This window comes from Somniosus microcephalus, chromosome 5, assembly GCF_052327205.1.
Source record: "Somniosus microcephalus isolate GS21.2 chromosome 5, FLI_Smic_1.0, whole genome shotgun sequence".
Classification (NCBI taxonomy): Eukaryota; Metazoa; Chordata; class Chondrichthyes; order Squaliformes; family Somniosidae; genus Somniosus; species Somniosus microcephalus.
Window position 1 is genome coordinate 100,298,269 of NC_140991.1, and position 15,088 is coordinate 100,313,356.

A 15,088-nucleotide genomic window follows, 5' to 3' on the forward strand; every position below is an offset into this window, starting at 1 on the left:
GGCGGGCCTTAAAGGAAGTGGAGAGGTGAAGGGATTTAGGGAGGGAATTCCAGAGCATGGCGCCCATTTGGCTGAAGGAGCGGCTGCCAATAATGGGGTGATGGGAGAGGGGATGCACAAAAGAACAGTTGGAGGAATGGAGAGTTTGGGGAAGTTTGTTTTATTCAGATGGTCTTAAATTGCTTTTCCTTGATAACTTTGAATTTAGTGTCAGCTGTGGCTCAGTGGTAGCACTCTCGCTTCAGAGTCAATAGGTTGTGGGTTCTCCAGGACTTGAGCACATAACCCTGGCTGGCACTCTAGTGCTGCACTGTCGGAGGGACCGTCTTCCTTCTCAGGTAGGTGTAAAAAAAATCGCGTTGCACTATTTGCAGAAGAGCAGTGCCCTGGCCAACATTTATCCCCTTCTACACCATCTTTTATGTCCTTTTGATATTCAAAAGCGCTTCAGAACCAATTAATTATTTTCAAAGTCAAGTCACTGTTATGTAGATAAATACAGCAGCCAATTTACATAGCACAAGATCTGCCAATAGCAGATGAGATAATTGACCGGTTCAGTTTTTTTATGGTGTTGGTTGAGGAAATAATATTGGTCTGGATACCGGGAGAATTCCTTGCTCCTCTTCAAATGGTGCACGGGACCTTTTATATCCAATGAACAGGCAGATAAGGCCTCAGCTTGTTATCACATCCGAAAGACGATTCCAACGATGCAACATTACCTGAATACTGAAGTGGTGCCCTTGGTTATGTGCTCAAGTCCTGGGTGAGATTTGAACCCACAGCCTATTGACTCAGAACCAACTTGACACAGCAAAATTAACTGCTATCAAATACATCTGAAGGACTTGGGCCTGGGACGGTCATCTGAGAAAGATTCTTCTATCCGCCACATTTCCTTTGTCCACCAGGCAATTGGGGATTCCTCTCAGTTACTAGGGGAACCCTTGTTAGTTTCTTTTCCTCCACTTAGTAATCTGCTTAAATTCAGTGGGTCGCTATGTCTGATCTGAGGTTGGTGGATGAGCACCAGCGATCCTAAGGAAAATTTTTGAGGGAACCAGCTACAATGAAGGGTTTTGATAGAGTAAATAAGGAGAAACGGGCAGGAAGTAACCAGAGGACACAGATTTAAGATAATTGGCAAAAGAACCAGAGGGGAGATGAGAAATTTTTGTCAGCAGCAAGTTATGATTTGGAATGCACTGACTGGAAGGGTGATGGAAGCAGATTTAATACCTTTTTGTTGGATAAATACTTGAAAAGCCAAAATTTGCAGAGCTATGGGGAAAGAGCAAGTGATTGGGACTTATTGGCTAGCTCTTTCAAAGAGCCAGCACAGGTCCGATGGGCCGAATGGCGGCTTCCTGTGCTGTAAGAATCTATGAAATATGTGTCTTGGACTTTGGAATTGTAGTGGAATGCTGTTGTACTGTTAACTACAACTTTGGATGACATGGCTACTTTTGGCTTGAAATTACTAGTGCTGTGGCAAAGATGTCTTTTTTAGCATTGTCACTAAGGTAAAAATAGGAATCTTTCTCTAAAATGATTTTTCTTCTCATTGTAGGATGCTGAGAAGAGAACTCCTTTGCATGCTGCTGCATATCTAGGAGATGCTGAAATTATTGAACTCCTTATTCTATCAGGTATATTTCAACAATCTGTTTAGCCAGCAAAGACATGTTTAAGCATTTTCTCCAGGGTTTCTGCAAGATCTTCTGCTGAAGTTACAGCGGGAGAATCAGAAGAACCCCTACAGAAATACCAGGCAATGTTTGTAATTTGGATTTTGCATGCTCACTTTCTATACCGAAGGTTTTAATGTTCTGAAGTTTACTGTACATCTCACTTGCATGGTGCAAATTGGCCAGGCTGGAAATGCAGATAGCTTACAAAGCTTTTTAACGACTAATTTTTTTTTGTTAGATACTCAAGTATTGTAGATACACCTATAAAGTGTTACTCAATTGCTTAGGCTACCAGTTGGAGAACCCAAAGCACCCAATAAAAACTGGAATTTAGCAAATTACAAGTGTACACTAATACACTGCTCAAACACAAAGGGGCCGAAATTCCAATGGACTCACTCGGCTGGTCAAATGAAGGCGATGCGAGGCTAAAGTGTTCCCAAACCCAAAAGTGCTGACCCTGCCTCAATCTGAGGGCATCTGCATAGTCAGGGCGGGCCGCTGGTGTCCACATTGCTTCAGTGGTGCCTGCCCCAATCCACCCTTGTAAGGTGAAGCAGGCCACAGCAGCTCCATTATAAGCCGCTCCCCTTCGAGGCCCATGGGTTTATGAAAACCGAGATGATCAAGTCTTCAGCTCTGGAAAGAGCCATTTTCCATGTCAAGAAAGATAATTGTTCCCCTCTGGGCTTGATGACCTTTCTCTACAGAGCTTCTCTGCCCTTTCTTACTCCCTGTGAGGATGGGAACGGGGACTGCGGGGAGGATGAGCAACCCGGCCACAGCACCGTGGAGCGGGGGGCCATTCAAGTGGGGGGAGGTAAAAGAAATGTTGTAGTGGTAGGGGATAGTATAGTTAGGGGGATAGATAGAGTTCTTTGCAGCCGAGAGCGAGAGTCCCGAAGGCTGTGTTGCCTGCCCGGTGCCAGGGTTAAGGACATCTCTGGGCTGGAGAGAAACTTGGAGTGGGAGGGGGAGGATCCAGTTGTCATGGTCCATGTTGGTACCAACGACATAGATAGGACAAGGAAGGAGGTTCTGCTGAGGGAGTTTGAGCAGCTAGGGGCCAAATTAAAAAGCAGAACCACAAGGGTAATAATCTCTGGATTACCACCTGAGCCACATGCAAATTTGGCTAGGGTAAATAAAATTAGAGTTAAATGTGTGGCTCAAAGCCTGGTGTGGGAGAAATGGGTTTTGCTTCCTGGGACACTGGCATCAGTACTGGGACAGGAGAGAGCTGTTCCGTTGGGACGGACTTCACTTGGCCAGTGCTGGGACTAGAGTCCTGGCGAATCGAATAACTAGGGCTGTAGAGAGGGCTTTAAACGAATTAGTGGGGGGGAGGTTTTAAGAGAGCGAAAAATAAAAATGACAGCGGAGAAGGCAATAGAGCAAGGTAGCAGTGGGGGAATTAAAAACCAGAGCGTGTCAGGAAGGGACAGAATGTATAATGATAAAGGTAAAGTAGTAAAAGGGGTAAAAGCAGGAATAAATTGTCAGAAAACATATTTGAAAGTTCTTTATCTGAATGCACGCAGCATTCGTAACAAAATTGACAAGTTGACGGTACAAATAACTACACATGGGTATGATCTGGTGGCCATTACGGAAACATGGCTGCAAGATAATCATGACTGGGAACTAAACATACAAGGGTATTTGACAATTAGGAAGGACAGGCAGGAAGGAAAGGGAGGTGGGGTTGCTATGTTAATCAAGGATGGAATCACTGCAATAGTCAGAAATGATATTGGGTCAAAGGATCAGGATAGTGAAATAGTTTGGGTGGAGATAAGGAATAAGAAGGGGAAAAAGTCACTACTGGGCGTAGTCTATAGGCCTCCTAACAGTTGCAACTCTTGGTCGGAGTATAAATCAGGAAATAGTTGGGGCTTGTAATAAGGGAACAGCTATAATCATGGGGGATTTTAACTTTCATATTGACTGGACTAATCAAATTGGGCATGGCAGCCTTGAGGAAGAGTTCATAGAGTGTATTAGGGATGGGTTCCTTGAGCAGTATGTAACTGAACCAACCAGGGGACAGGCAATCTTAGATCTGGTCCTGTGTAATGAAACAGGATTAATAAAAAATGTCCTAGTAAAGGATCCCCTTGGAATGAGTGACCATAATATGGTTGAATTCCAAATTCAGTTTGAGGGTGAGAGAGTTGGATCTCAAACCAGCATACTGAGCTTAAATCACAGAATCTACAGTGCAGATAGAGGCCATTTCGACCCATCGAGCCTGCACCGACACATATCCCACCCTATCCCCGTAACCCCACGTATTTTAATCCCCTAACACTAAGGGTCAATTTATCATAGCCAAATCAACCTAACCTGCACATCTTTGGACTGTGGGAGGAAACCGGAGCACCCGGAGGAAACCCACGCAGACACAGGGAGAATGTGCAAACTCCACACAGACAGTCGCCCGAGGCCAGATTTGAACCCGGGTCCCTGGCGCTGTGAGGCAACAGTGCTAACCACTATGCCACCGTGCAATAAAGGAGACTATGAAGGTATGAGAGTAGAATTGACTAAAGTGGACTGGGAAAATAGATTAAAGTGTAAGACGGTACAAGAGCAGTGGTCTACATTCAAGGAGATATTTCACATCTTTCAAGATAAATATAGTCCACTGAGGAAAAAGGGGAGTAAAAGAAAAGACAGCCATCCGTGGCTTAGTAAAGTAATAAAGGATAGTATCCGACTGAAAACAAGGGCATATAAAGTAGCCATTCTAGTGGGAGGATAGAAGATTGGGAAGCATTTAAAAGCCAGCAAACAATAACTAAAAGATTAATTAAGAAAGGGAAGATAGATTATGAAAGTAAACTAGCAAAAAATATAAAAACAGATAGCAAGAGTTTCTACAGCTATATAAAAAGAAAAAGGGTGGCTAAAGTGAACGTTGGTCCATTAGAGGATGGGCCTGGAAAACTATTGGTGGGAACATGGAGATGGCAAAGACGCTGAACAAATATTTTGTATCAGTCTTTACAGTAGAGGACACTAAAAATATCCCAACACTGGATAAACAGGGGTCAATGGGGGGGGGGGGGGGGGGGGGGGAAAGGAGCTAAAAACGATTAAAATCACTAAGGAGATGGTACTCAGTAAAATAATGGGACTTAAGGTGGATAAATCCCCCGGACCTGATGGCCTACATCCTAGGGTCTTGAGAGAAGTGGCGGTAGGGATTGTGGATGCATTGGTGATTATTTTCCAGAACTCCCTGGACTCAGGAAAGGTCCCGGCAGATTGGAAAACTGCTAATGTAACACCCTTATTTAAGAAGGGAAGTGGACAAAAAGCTGGCAACCATAGACCAGTTAGCCTAACATCTGTGGTTGGCAAAATGTTGGAGTCCATTATTAAGGAAACAGTAACAGAGCATTTGGATAAACATAATTTAATAGGACAGAGTCAGCATGGTTTTATGAAGGGGAAGTCATGTTTGACAAATTTGCTCGAATTCTTTGAGGATGTAACATACAGGGTGGATAAAGGGGAACCAGTGGATGTAGTGTATTTGGACTTCCAAAAGGCATTTGACAAGGTTCCACACAAAAGATTACTGATCAAGATAAGAAATCACGGGATTGGGGGTAATATACTGGCATGGGTGGAAGATTGGCTATCTAACAGAAAACAAAGAGTTGGGATAAATGGTTCATTCTCAGGCTGGCAATCAGTAACTAGTGGTGTTCCGCAGGGGTCAGTGCTGGGACCCCAGCTCTTTACAATCTATATTAACGATTTGGAGGAAGGGACCGAGTGCAACATATCCAAGTTTGCCGACGATACAAAGATGGGAGGGAAAGCAATGAGTGAGGATGACATAAAAAACCTGCAAAAGGACATAGACAGGCTAAGTGAGTGGGCAGAGATTTGGCAGATGCAATATAATGTTGGAAAGTGTGAGGTTATGCACTTTGGCAGAAAAAAATCAAAGAGCAAGTTATTATCTAAATGGAGAGAAACTGCAAAGTGCTACAGTACAAAGGGATCTGGGGGTCCTGGTGCATGAAACACAAAAAGTTAGTATGCAGGTGCAGCAGGTGATCAGGAAGGCCAATGGAATCTTGGCTTTTATTGCAAGGGGGATGGAGTATAAAAACAGGGAAGTCTTGCTGCAGTTATACAGGGTATTGGTGAGGCCACACCTGGAATACTGCGTGCAGTTTTGGTTTCCATATTTAAGAAAAGATATACTTGCTCTCGAGGCGGTTCAGAGAAGGTTCACTCGGTTGATTCCGGCGATGAGGGAGTTGACGTATGAGGAAAGGTTGAGTAGGTTGGGACTCTACTCATTGGAGTTCAGAAGAATGAGAGGCGATCGTATCGAAACATGTAAGGTTGTGAGGGGGGCTTGATCGGGTGAATGCGGGGAGGATGTTTCCACTGATGGGTGAGACTAGAACTAGGGGACATAATCTAAGAATAAGGGGCTGCCCTTTCAAAACTGAGATGAGGAGAAACTTCTTCACTCAGAGGGTAGTAAATCTATGGAATTTGCTACCCCAGAGAGCTGTGGAAGCTGCAACATTAAATAAATTTAAAATGGAGATAGACAGTTTCTTAGCAGATAAGGGAATTAGGGGTTACGGGGAGAGGGCAGGGAAGTGGACATGAGTCTAGATTCGGATCAGCCATGATCCTATTGAATGGCGGAGCAGGCCCGAGGGGCCGTATGGCCTACTCCTGCTCCTTCTTATGTTCAAAAGACCTCCATGAGTCTCATGCTAGCTCTGCGCTGGCAGAACTTCCACTGAGACCTTTTAAGGATGTTCTGGGCAGAATTCCCAGCTAGACTGGAAACTCTACACTGCCTTGATGGGGGTTGAGGCTGAAGATGAACCCGTGGCCTCACTACGCTCTGCTGCCCTCTCCAAACTGAAAAATGGTTCTCTGACTTATGGGGCGGAATCCTGGCTCAACCAGTTTCTGACCCCTGATTTGATCTACCGAGATTCCACCTTGGCCCTACTGAACATTTGGGACTAAAATATTGTTGACTAATTGCTGAAGTGGATCTTGGTTTTTACTTTAGTTTATGAATACTGTTTTTGCTTATAGAACTTTGTAATGCTAAACTGTCTTAAAGTACAGTCATATGCAAACACATTGAAGTTTTTTTCGATAGTTTATTCTGTTCATCAAAGAGGAGAATGAAAGGTTTTTCACTTTTGGTAGGGCCAGCTGCAAGCACTCCCATGCCAGGTGTTGAGTAAATTTTACTTCTGCTTCAGTGTCAAATTTTCTGTTCTTCCTGCTTTCATATATAAATGAGTAGACAGTCATCCAAACTTCCAGGAAACTGTTGGAAGGAAGCTCTGCTAAGGATGTAAGCCCCAAGATGCTCTAAGGAATGGTCCAAACCACAGTATTGATCATCTCTTAAAAGTTGCCTTCAAAATCAAACAGCAGTGCATATTCATCTTGTCAGGTTCATTTAAACCATTAAATTTCTTAAAAGAAATTTAAAATATTTTAAATTTCTTTTAAGACTGATCTTGGCCAAGCCCTTATTTTAATTAAAGAGATTAATGAACTTTACATTCTAGCAATGGACTAGCTTGTTTTAAGTCAGTGTTGCAGGTTATTCCACTCATCCTTGTTATTCCATTACACATTGCAGAAAGGATTCACCTAAATTCCTCATCCTTAACTAGCCGTACAATTATATGGAATTGGTGATAAATTCTGTGCAGACCATTGTTATATAGCTACATTATTAATTGTATAATTTTGTACTTTTAGGAGCTAGAGTTAATGCCAAAGACAACAAATGGTTGACTCCCCTGCATCGTGCTGTTGCCTCTTGCAGTGAGGTAAGTGTAAATGACTTTCATCTTGCCATAGCAGAATAAGAGAACTTGACCTTAAAGTCCATGTGTACTTTTGTACTAGTTACACAAAACGTGATGTACAAGCCAACAGCTCCTAAATATATGCTCAAGTTATGTACACGTGTCTTTTGACTTCCATGTTTTGAGTAAAAAATGTGGAGTTATAAACCTTAGAAATAAAGATCAGCTCAGTGGATCATCTTGAAGGTGCTTTCCAGTGTTGTAACCAGCAACAGTCTTATTTTAGAAAAAATAAAATTTAAATTAAAAAATGTATATATAAATATTGGAAGTGCCACAATTTTGCACTTTATCTAAATTAGCAGTTCATCATTTGCAGTCTTGGCTGGTGTTGAGAGCCTAGTGAAAGGTCTTATAGCTGTAAACCCACTACTATTGAGAAATTTCAGATGTTGTAGCTAAACAGAAGCTGTTTGAGTTTTGCTTTCATTTCTATGGACTTTTGCTACTTTAATAAAGATTTGGTCTATTCTCATGAAATTTCTTCAACAATTATTTTATAGCATTGGCAACCCCAAACCACGTCATAGACCAAATAATGACTACTTCACTGATTGAAGCCATTGAGGATAGTAGTAATATGCATCTTGAAATGTCCATATGCATTTCAGACTTCATGTCTAGATGTGAAATTGGTTTATGCAGGCTAGAAGGCAAGCTTATTTAAAGGGTAGATACTGATGCAAAATGGCTTATCTGGTTGAATCTATATGCAATCCTGACTAATGGGTTACAATTGAAGCTGTAAATATTGTTCTCCGAGAATTTATTTTAATAGATTTGTTTTGTGTATGTAGAAATATAAAATGTGTAAATTTTAAAGAGGTCTTTCTGTATATAATTGCATCAGTAGGAAATGTTACATCATAAAGTGGACTATAGGCAGTGCAAAATTGCTTTTTATTGAAAGACAACTTCCATTATTAACTTTATTAACCTGGCACACTAACACACATGGTTTATCAGCCATCATACTGTGAAAATGATCATGCCTATAGCCACAAAAGCTGGTAAGGAATGCAGAATCGGTTCACTGCATTAAGTAGCAAAGTTGGTTTTCTTGCATTGACTGCTGAAGTGACTACAGTACCTAGGTTGCCCCACTGCTGTTTCTAGGTGCAGCCAGTGAGCAGCAGTCTCGTGGGGGCGAACCAGAGCTAGCCATGACTTTGAGGGAGACTGGTTTGTGTTTTTCTGTCATCATGGCATCATACTTGCCAACCCCCATTTGCGTACCAGCTCCTAAGATAGCACTTCTGACTTTGCCTTATTAGGGGCGACAATAAGCCTCAGTGACTTGCCTCTTCTGCACATGTGCTGACGTTGCAGATTTGCAGAAGTGGCAAGTTGCTCTGCATTATGGAGCAACAGTCAGCCCGAGCGAGAAATGTTGTCTTCGGAGTCAATTTGCGACCAGGAGCTGAAAAGGCTGTTCACTCATTCCAAATGTGATATGGATGGTTAACACCTATGGTACTTATTAAATAATAGACTGGGACACCCTACATCTGAATTTCAGTGAGAGTGTTATGTGACTGATCTGTACCATATTTCAGCAATGTGTCCCATTTATTTAAAAATATTAAATAAATTTTTCTGTCCTATTTCTTTTGTCTCCCTTTCATTCCACTTCTACCTTTTCCATTGCATATAACCTCTTGTCTCTGCTTTGAGGGGCTTGAGAATCTGGAAAGGTATATAATCAATAAAGGCTTGAGCTTAAAACTGAGACCTACTTGCAAGACAGGACTTTTCCACAATCCTAATACTTTACTTTATTTTAAACTGGTGAGTTATTTCTTACCATTAGCTATGGGTAGAGGGAGCTTGGTGAATCTACTAATGTGGCAGTACACCAACTTTAAATGAGTGCATGAAGACTGCTGAGATATGTATTAAAATTAAAAGAAAATAACTTGAATTTATCATATGTAGTTTAAAATGTTTCAGGTACAATGATTTACATTGAAGTACAGTGACCATTATGTAGGCAAACAGCAACCGTTTTGCAAACAAGATCACACGAAGAACAATGAAATGAATAGTTAATCTAACTGTGGTCACGGTAGTTGAGAGGAATGTTGGCCAGTATACAGAGAACTCCCTGCTCTTCAAATGGATCTAAACGATTGGGCTTTGGTTTAATGTCTCATCCAAAGGATGCCATCTCCAGCAATGGAGTGCTCCCTCAGCATTGTATGAAAGTGTCAACTTGCATAATGCATTGATGTGAGGCTTTGACTCAGAACTGTCTGAGCTAGGATTGGGCATGGCAGCAATTGAGCCAAGTTGACTTTCTGGGAATAGAGAGCAGGGAATTTATCAGCATCTGAAAATGAGGTGAAAAATAATATTTTGCCAGAATAGAAATGTATGTCTCAGGTAACTGAAGAGCATACACTTCCAATAAACTGCTGGTGCTGAACTTTGTTTTAGCTAGTTTTATTTATATAAAATACACTAGTGAAATTTTGTTGAACTTGCTTTTGGCCAAAAGAGATGGGAGATAAACAGCAAACTTACTGTCTCAGTTTTTCATAAAGCACCAACAACTTTTAGCATCTCGGTTCTAATTTTATGCTCTTTATATATAGAGATAATTGTGTGCTGTGACACAGTAACACATGGTGAGTTCTGACATCCTAAACCATGAAGATGAAAACTGAAGCGGTTATTTAAGAATTTAACAGAAACTGGTTATTTTGATGAGACCAAAGTTCAGCATTGCTGCTCATTAGAAGTTCTTGCTGGGTTGAATTTTTAATAATAACCTGTGTTAAGCATGATGTCATTTTGTGCATTATAATTTGTGAAACTGGACAAGCATAAAATTTCAATGAGCTGAATGATTTTTTTTGGTATGTACGTAGTTGACACTTAATTTCAAACACTTGGCTGGCTTGTGCACCTTCTGAAACTTGATATTTAGGTTTCATATTATACACTTTTTTCCCCTTCAATTTAGTTTCTTGCCTTCTCTCCACTGCTGCTAACTTTTGCTTTTGTACTTATCCACCACCACAATATTTTCCATTCCAATTGAAATCACATGAAAAGGGAATGATAATGTTGAAAATATTTCAGTATCTTCCAGGTAAATTCAAAATGGTGTCTGTATTTATCATAAATGTTTTATTTTGGACCACTTTAAGCGGCAGGAAACCAAATCAACCTATTCACTTCCCATTGTGTGTTTGCATTTGAAAATGTTGAGCTAATATTGTAACCAAGAGGTAGTTCATTGGTGTGTTGAGGATTTTACTGTTTCATGGGATATTTACAACGTTTCTTTGATCTTTTAGCTTTTTTAAAGAGGGGTTAGTTTAGTTTACAACTTTCTTCCAAATTTGGTCAAAGAGGCAGGGTTAAGGAGTGTTTTAAAAGAGGAACGAGAGGCGGAGAGGTTTAGGGAGGGAATTCCAGAGCTTGGAGCCAAGGCAGCTGAAGGCGCGGCCAGCAATGGTTGAACAATTAAAATCAGGGATGCTCAAGAGGCCAAAATTAGAGGAGCGCAGATATGTTGAGGGTGTGTGGGGCTGGCGATTTAGAGATGGGGAGAGGAGTGAGGCCACGGAAGGATTTGAAAACAAGGATGAGAATTTTTAAATCGAGGTATTGCTTAACCGGGAGCCACTGTAGGTCAGCAAGCACAGGGGTGATGGGTGAACGGGACTTGGTGTGAGTTAGGACACGGGCAGCCGAGTTTTGGATGACCTCAAGTTTATGTAGGGTAGAACGTGGGAGCCCAGCCACTAGTGCATTGGAATAATCAAGTCTCGAGGTAACAAAGGCATGGATGAGGGTTTCAGCAGCAGATGAGCAGAGGCAGGGCAGAGACGGGCGATGTTACGGGAGTGGAAATAGGCTGTCTTAGTGATGGTGCGGATATGTGATGGGATGCTCATTTCAGTGTCAGGTATGACACCAAGGTTGCGAACTAGTGGTTCAGCCTCGGACAGATGCTAGGGAGAAGGATGGAGTCAGTGGCTAGGGAACGGAGTTTGTGGCGGGGACTGAAGACAATGGCTTCGGTCTTCCCAATATTTAATTGGAAAAAATTTCTGCTCATCCAATACTGGATGTCGGACAAACAGTCTGACCATTTAGAGACCATGGAGGGGTCGAGAGAAGTGGTGGCGCGGTAGAGATGGGTGTCGTCGGCGTGCATATGGAAACTGACGCTGTGTTTTCAGATAATGTCACTGAGGGGCAGCATGTAGATGAGGGGGCCAAGGATAGATCCTTAGGGTACACCAGAGGTAACGATGCGGGAGTGGGAAGAAAAGCCATTGCAGGTGATTCTTCGGCTACGATTAGATAGATAATGGAACCAGGCGAGCGCTGTCCCACCCAGCTGGACGACGGTGGAGAGGTGTTGGAGGAGGATGGAGTGGTCAGCTGTGTCAAAGGCTGCAGGCAGGACAAGGAGGGATAGTTTACCTTTGTCACAGTCACAAAGGATGTTATTTGTGACTTTGAGAGCCGTTACGGTACTGTGGCAGGGCAGAAACCTGATTGGAGGGATTTAAGCATGGAGTTCCGGGAAAGATGGGCACAGATATGGGAAGCGACAACACATTCAAGGACTTTGGAGAGGAAAGGGAGGTTGGAGATAGAAACATAGAAAAATAGGAGCATGAGTAGGCCCTTTGAGCCTGCTCTGCCATTCAATATGATCATGGCTGATCCTCTATCTCAATACCATATTCCTGCTTTCTCCCCATACCCCTTGATGCCTTTTGTGTCTAGAAATCTATCTATCTCTCCTGGTTGGGGCCCAAGCACCGATCCCTGCAGTACCCCACTAGTCACCGCCTGCCACCCCGAAAAAGACCCATTTATTCCTACTCTCTGTTTCCTGTCTGTTAACCAATTTTCAATGCATGCCAGTATATTACCCCCAATCCCATGTGCTTTAACTTTGCACACTAACCTCTTAATGTGAGACTTTATCAAAGGCCTTCTGAAAATTCAAATACACTACATCCACTGGTTCTCCCTTATCCTACCAGTTACATCCTCAAAAAACTCCAGTAGGTTTGTCAAACACGATTTCCCTTTCATAAATCCATGTTGAGTTTGTCTAATCCCGTTGCTATTTTCTAAGTGTCTTGTTATCACATCCTTTATAGCAGACTCTAGCATTTTCCCTACTAGTGATAAGCTAACCGGCCTGTTTTCTCTCTCCCTCCTTTTTTAAATAGCGGGGTTACATTTGCCACCCTCCAACCTGCAGGAACTGTTCCATAATCTATAGAATTTTGGAAGATGACAACCAATGCATCCACTATTTCCATGGCTACTTCTTTTAGTACTCTGGGATGCAGATTATCAGGCCCTGGGGATTTATTGGCTTTCAGTCCCATTAATTTCTTCAGCACTATTTTATTACTAATACAAATTTCCTTTAATTCCTCCTTCTCACTAGACCCTTGGTTCCCTAGCATTTCTGGGAAGTTATTTGTGTCCTCTTCTGTGAAGACAGAACTGAAGTATTTGTTTAATTGCTCTGCCATTTCCTTGTTCCCCATTATAAATTCTCCCATTTCTGACTGTAAGGGACCTACATTTGTCTTCACTAATCATTTTCTTTTTACATACTTGTAAAAGCTTTTACAATCCGCTTTTATGCTCCTTGCAAGTTTACTCATACTCTTATTTTTCCCCTCTTAATCAATCTCTTGGTCCTTTTTTGCTGAACTCTAGATGTGGTGGTAGTTTGTGAGGATGAAGGGGTCAAGGGTTGTTTTTTTGAGGAGAGGGGCGCTAACTGCAGATTTGGGGGAGAGGGGGACAGTACCCGAGGAGAGAGAACCGTTAACCACATCAGCTAACATGGGAGCCAGAAAAGGAAGTTGGCTGGCCAGCAGTTTAGTGGGAATAGGGTCAAGGGAACAGGAAGTGGGTCTCATGGACAGGCTGAGTGCGGAGAGGTCATGAGGGGAGATTGGAGAGAAACTGGAGAAAGATGCGAGTTCAGGGTTAGGGCAGGTGGGAACCTGAGCGGAAGTTTGGCTTGGTGAGTATGGGGAAGGAAGGGACGTGGCAGAGGCAGCTGATTAGGATGGTCTCAATCTTGGAGACAAAGAAGTCCATGAGCTCCTCGCACTTATTGTTGGAGGAGACAGGGGAGAGGGGTTTAAGAAGATGGTTAGCAGTAGAGAAAAGAAGCCGGGGGTTATTTTTGCATTCCAGAATGATCCTGGAATAGTGAGCAGTTTTGGCAGATGAGAGCTGGACCCGATAATGCTTTATGTGGTCCAGCCAGATTTGGCGGTGAATGGCTAAAGCAGTTGTCTGCCATATCCGTTCAAGTCTGCAACCCTTGGACTTGAGGGAGCGGAGATGAGGGCCGTACCAGAGGGAACGGCTAGGGTGAGAGAGGGTAACTAGGGCATCAACGGTGGTGGTGAGGGTGTGGTTGAGCAGATTGGTAGCTGCAGAAATGTTGTGGTGAATAGAGCACCAAAGGCTGGACAGTTAAGATTTTGTAAGTGAGTTGGGAAGAGAGTTTTTTCCAGGGATGGACACACAAGGAAGTAGGGTTGGCGGGGGGAAGGGAATGTGGGTGTAGAGCGATACAAGGAAGCGGTCAGAGATGACCGTATCTGCGATTCACACGATGGGAGTAGCGAGGCCAGAAGAGATGGCAAGATCAAGGGGGTGGCCGTGAATATGGGTTGGGGAGTTTACATGGAGGGAGAGATTAAGGAGGATAGGGGGCTAGTGAACACTGAGGCGAGAGTGCGTGATGAATTGAGATGGAGGTTGAAATCACCGAGGATGAGAAGTCGCTCAGTGCTGAGGCTGAGGGAGGAAAGCAGTGAAGATATCTCGGTGATAACATTTTTATGGTACTTGGGTGGGTGGCAGAGAATGAGAATTTTAAATGCGAAGCTGAAAATTTATGTTCAGAAGACAATCAGTCAACAGATTTTTCACTAGATACAGGAAACTTTGTGATATCCGGCACCGACGGGACCGAGCTGTTGCCGTCCCATCAAAACTGCCGGACAAACCAGCGCTAATGTTGAAACATACGGAGCAGCTCTGGCAACAAACCCTGTTGCTTAGCAACAGCTTCTAAACAGTCGGCCGTACCTTGCAAGCGTCTCTGTAGCTTAGCAACAGCTTCAGCGAGACCTTGCAGAGCCTGACTGGTGGGAAAAAAAGCAACAAAAAGAAAAAAAACCTAACTAAACGGCTCCTGATTTTTGCCGGTGGATCGAGCATTCCGGACAGTTAACCTCCGGATAAACCAAAGTTTCCTGTACACACTTAGCATTAGGAATTTTGCACAACTTTAAGGTCCAAGATAGTGACCTGGAGTACAATAAAAAATCTGGATGATAAATTCCTCCTTATGACTTGTTGACTTCTACAGCAGATTAAAATCTGTGGAATTAAATCCTGAAATAGTTGTGCTTCAGCAATGAATTGAATAGATACTTGAAAAATTATAAAAATTTTGAAGAGGAAAAATTGAAAGATTGTTTCCCTGGTTAACAAATA

General features: G+C 42.7%; 1 protein-coding gene across 6 annotated transcripts in view; it reads left to right on the forward strand.

Moving 5' to 3' along the window:
* Positions 1-15,088, forward strand: part of ankrd28b (ankyrin repeat domain 28b) — a 289,025-nt gene that overhangs the window by 126,769 nt on the left and 147,168 nt on the right. For 4 of the 6 annotated variants that reach the window (XM_085988033.1, XM_085988035.1, XM_085988034.1 and 1 more), the window contains exons 3-5: positions 1,574-1,652; positions 7,467-7,537; positions 9,260-9,364. In XM_085988033.1, coding sequence (XP_085844159.1) covers positions 1,574-1,652; positions 7,467-7,537; positions 9,260-9,364 — 255 coding nt within the window. The remainder of the gene's footprint in view (positions 1-1,573; positions 1,653-7,466; positions 7,538-9,259; positions 9,365-15,088) is intronic. The other 2 variants (XM_085988036.1, XM_085988032.1) reach the window with 1 other exon arrangement.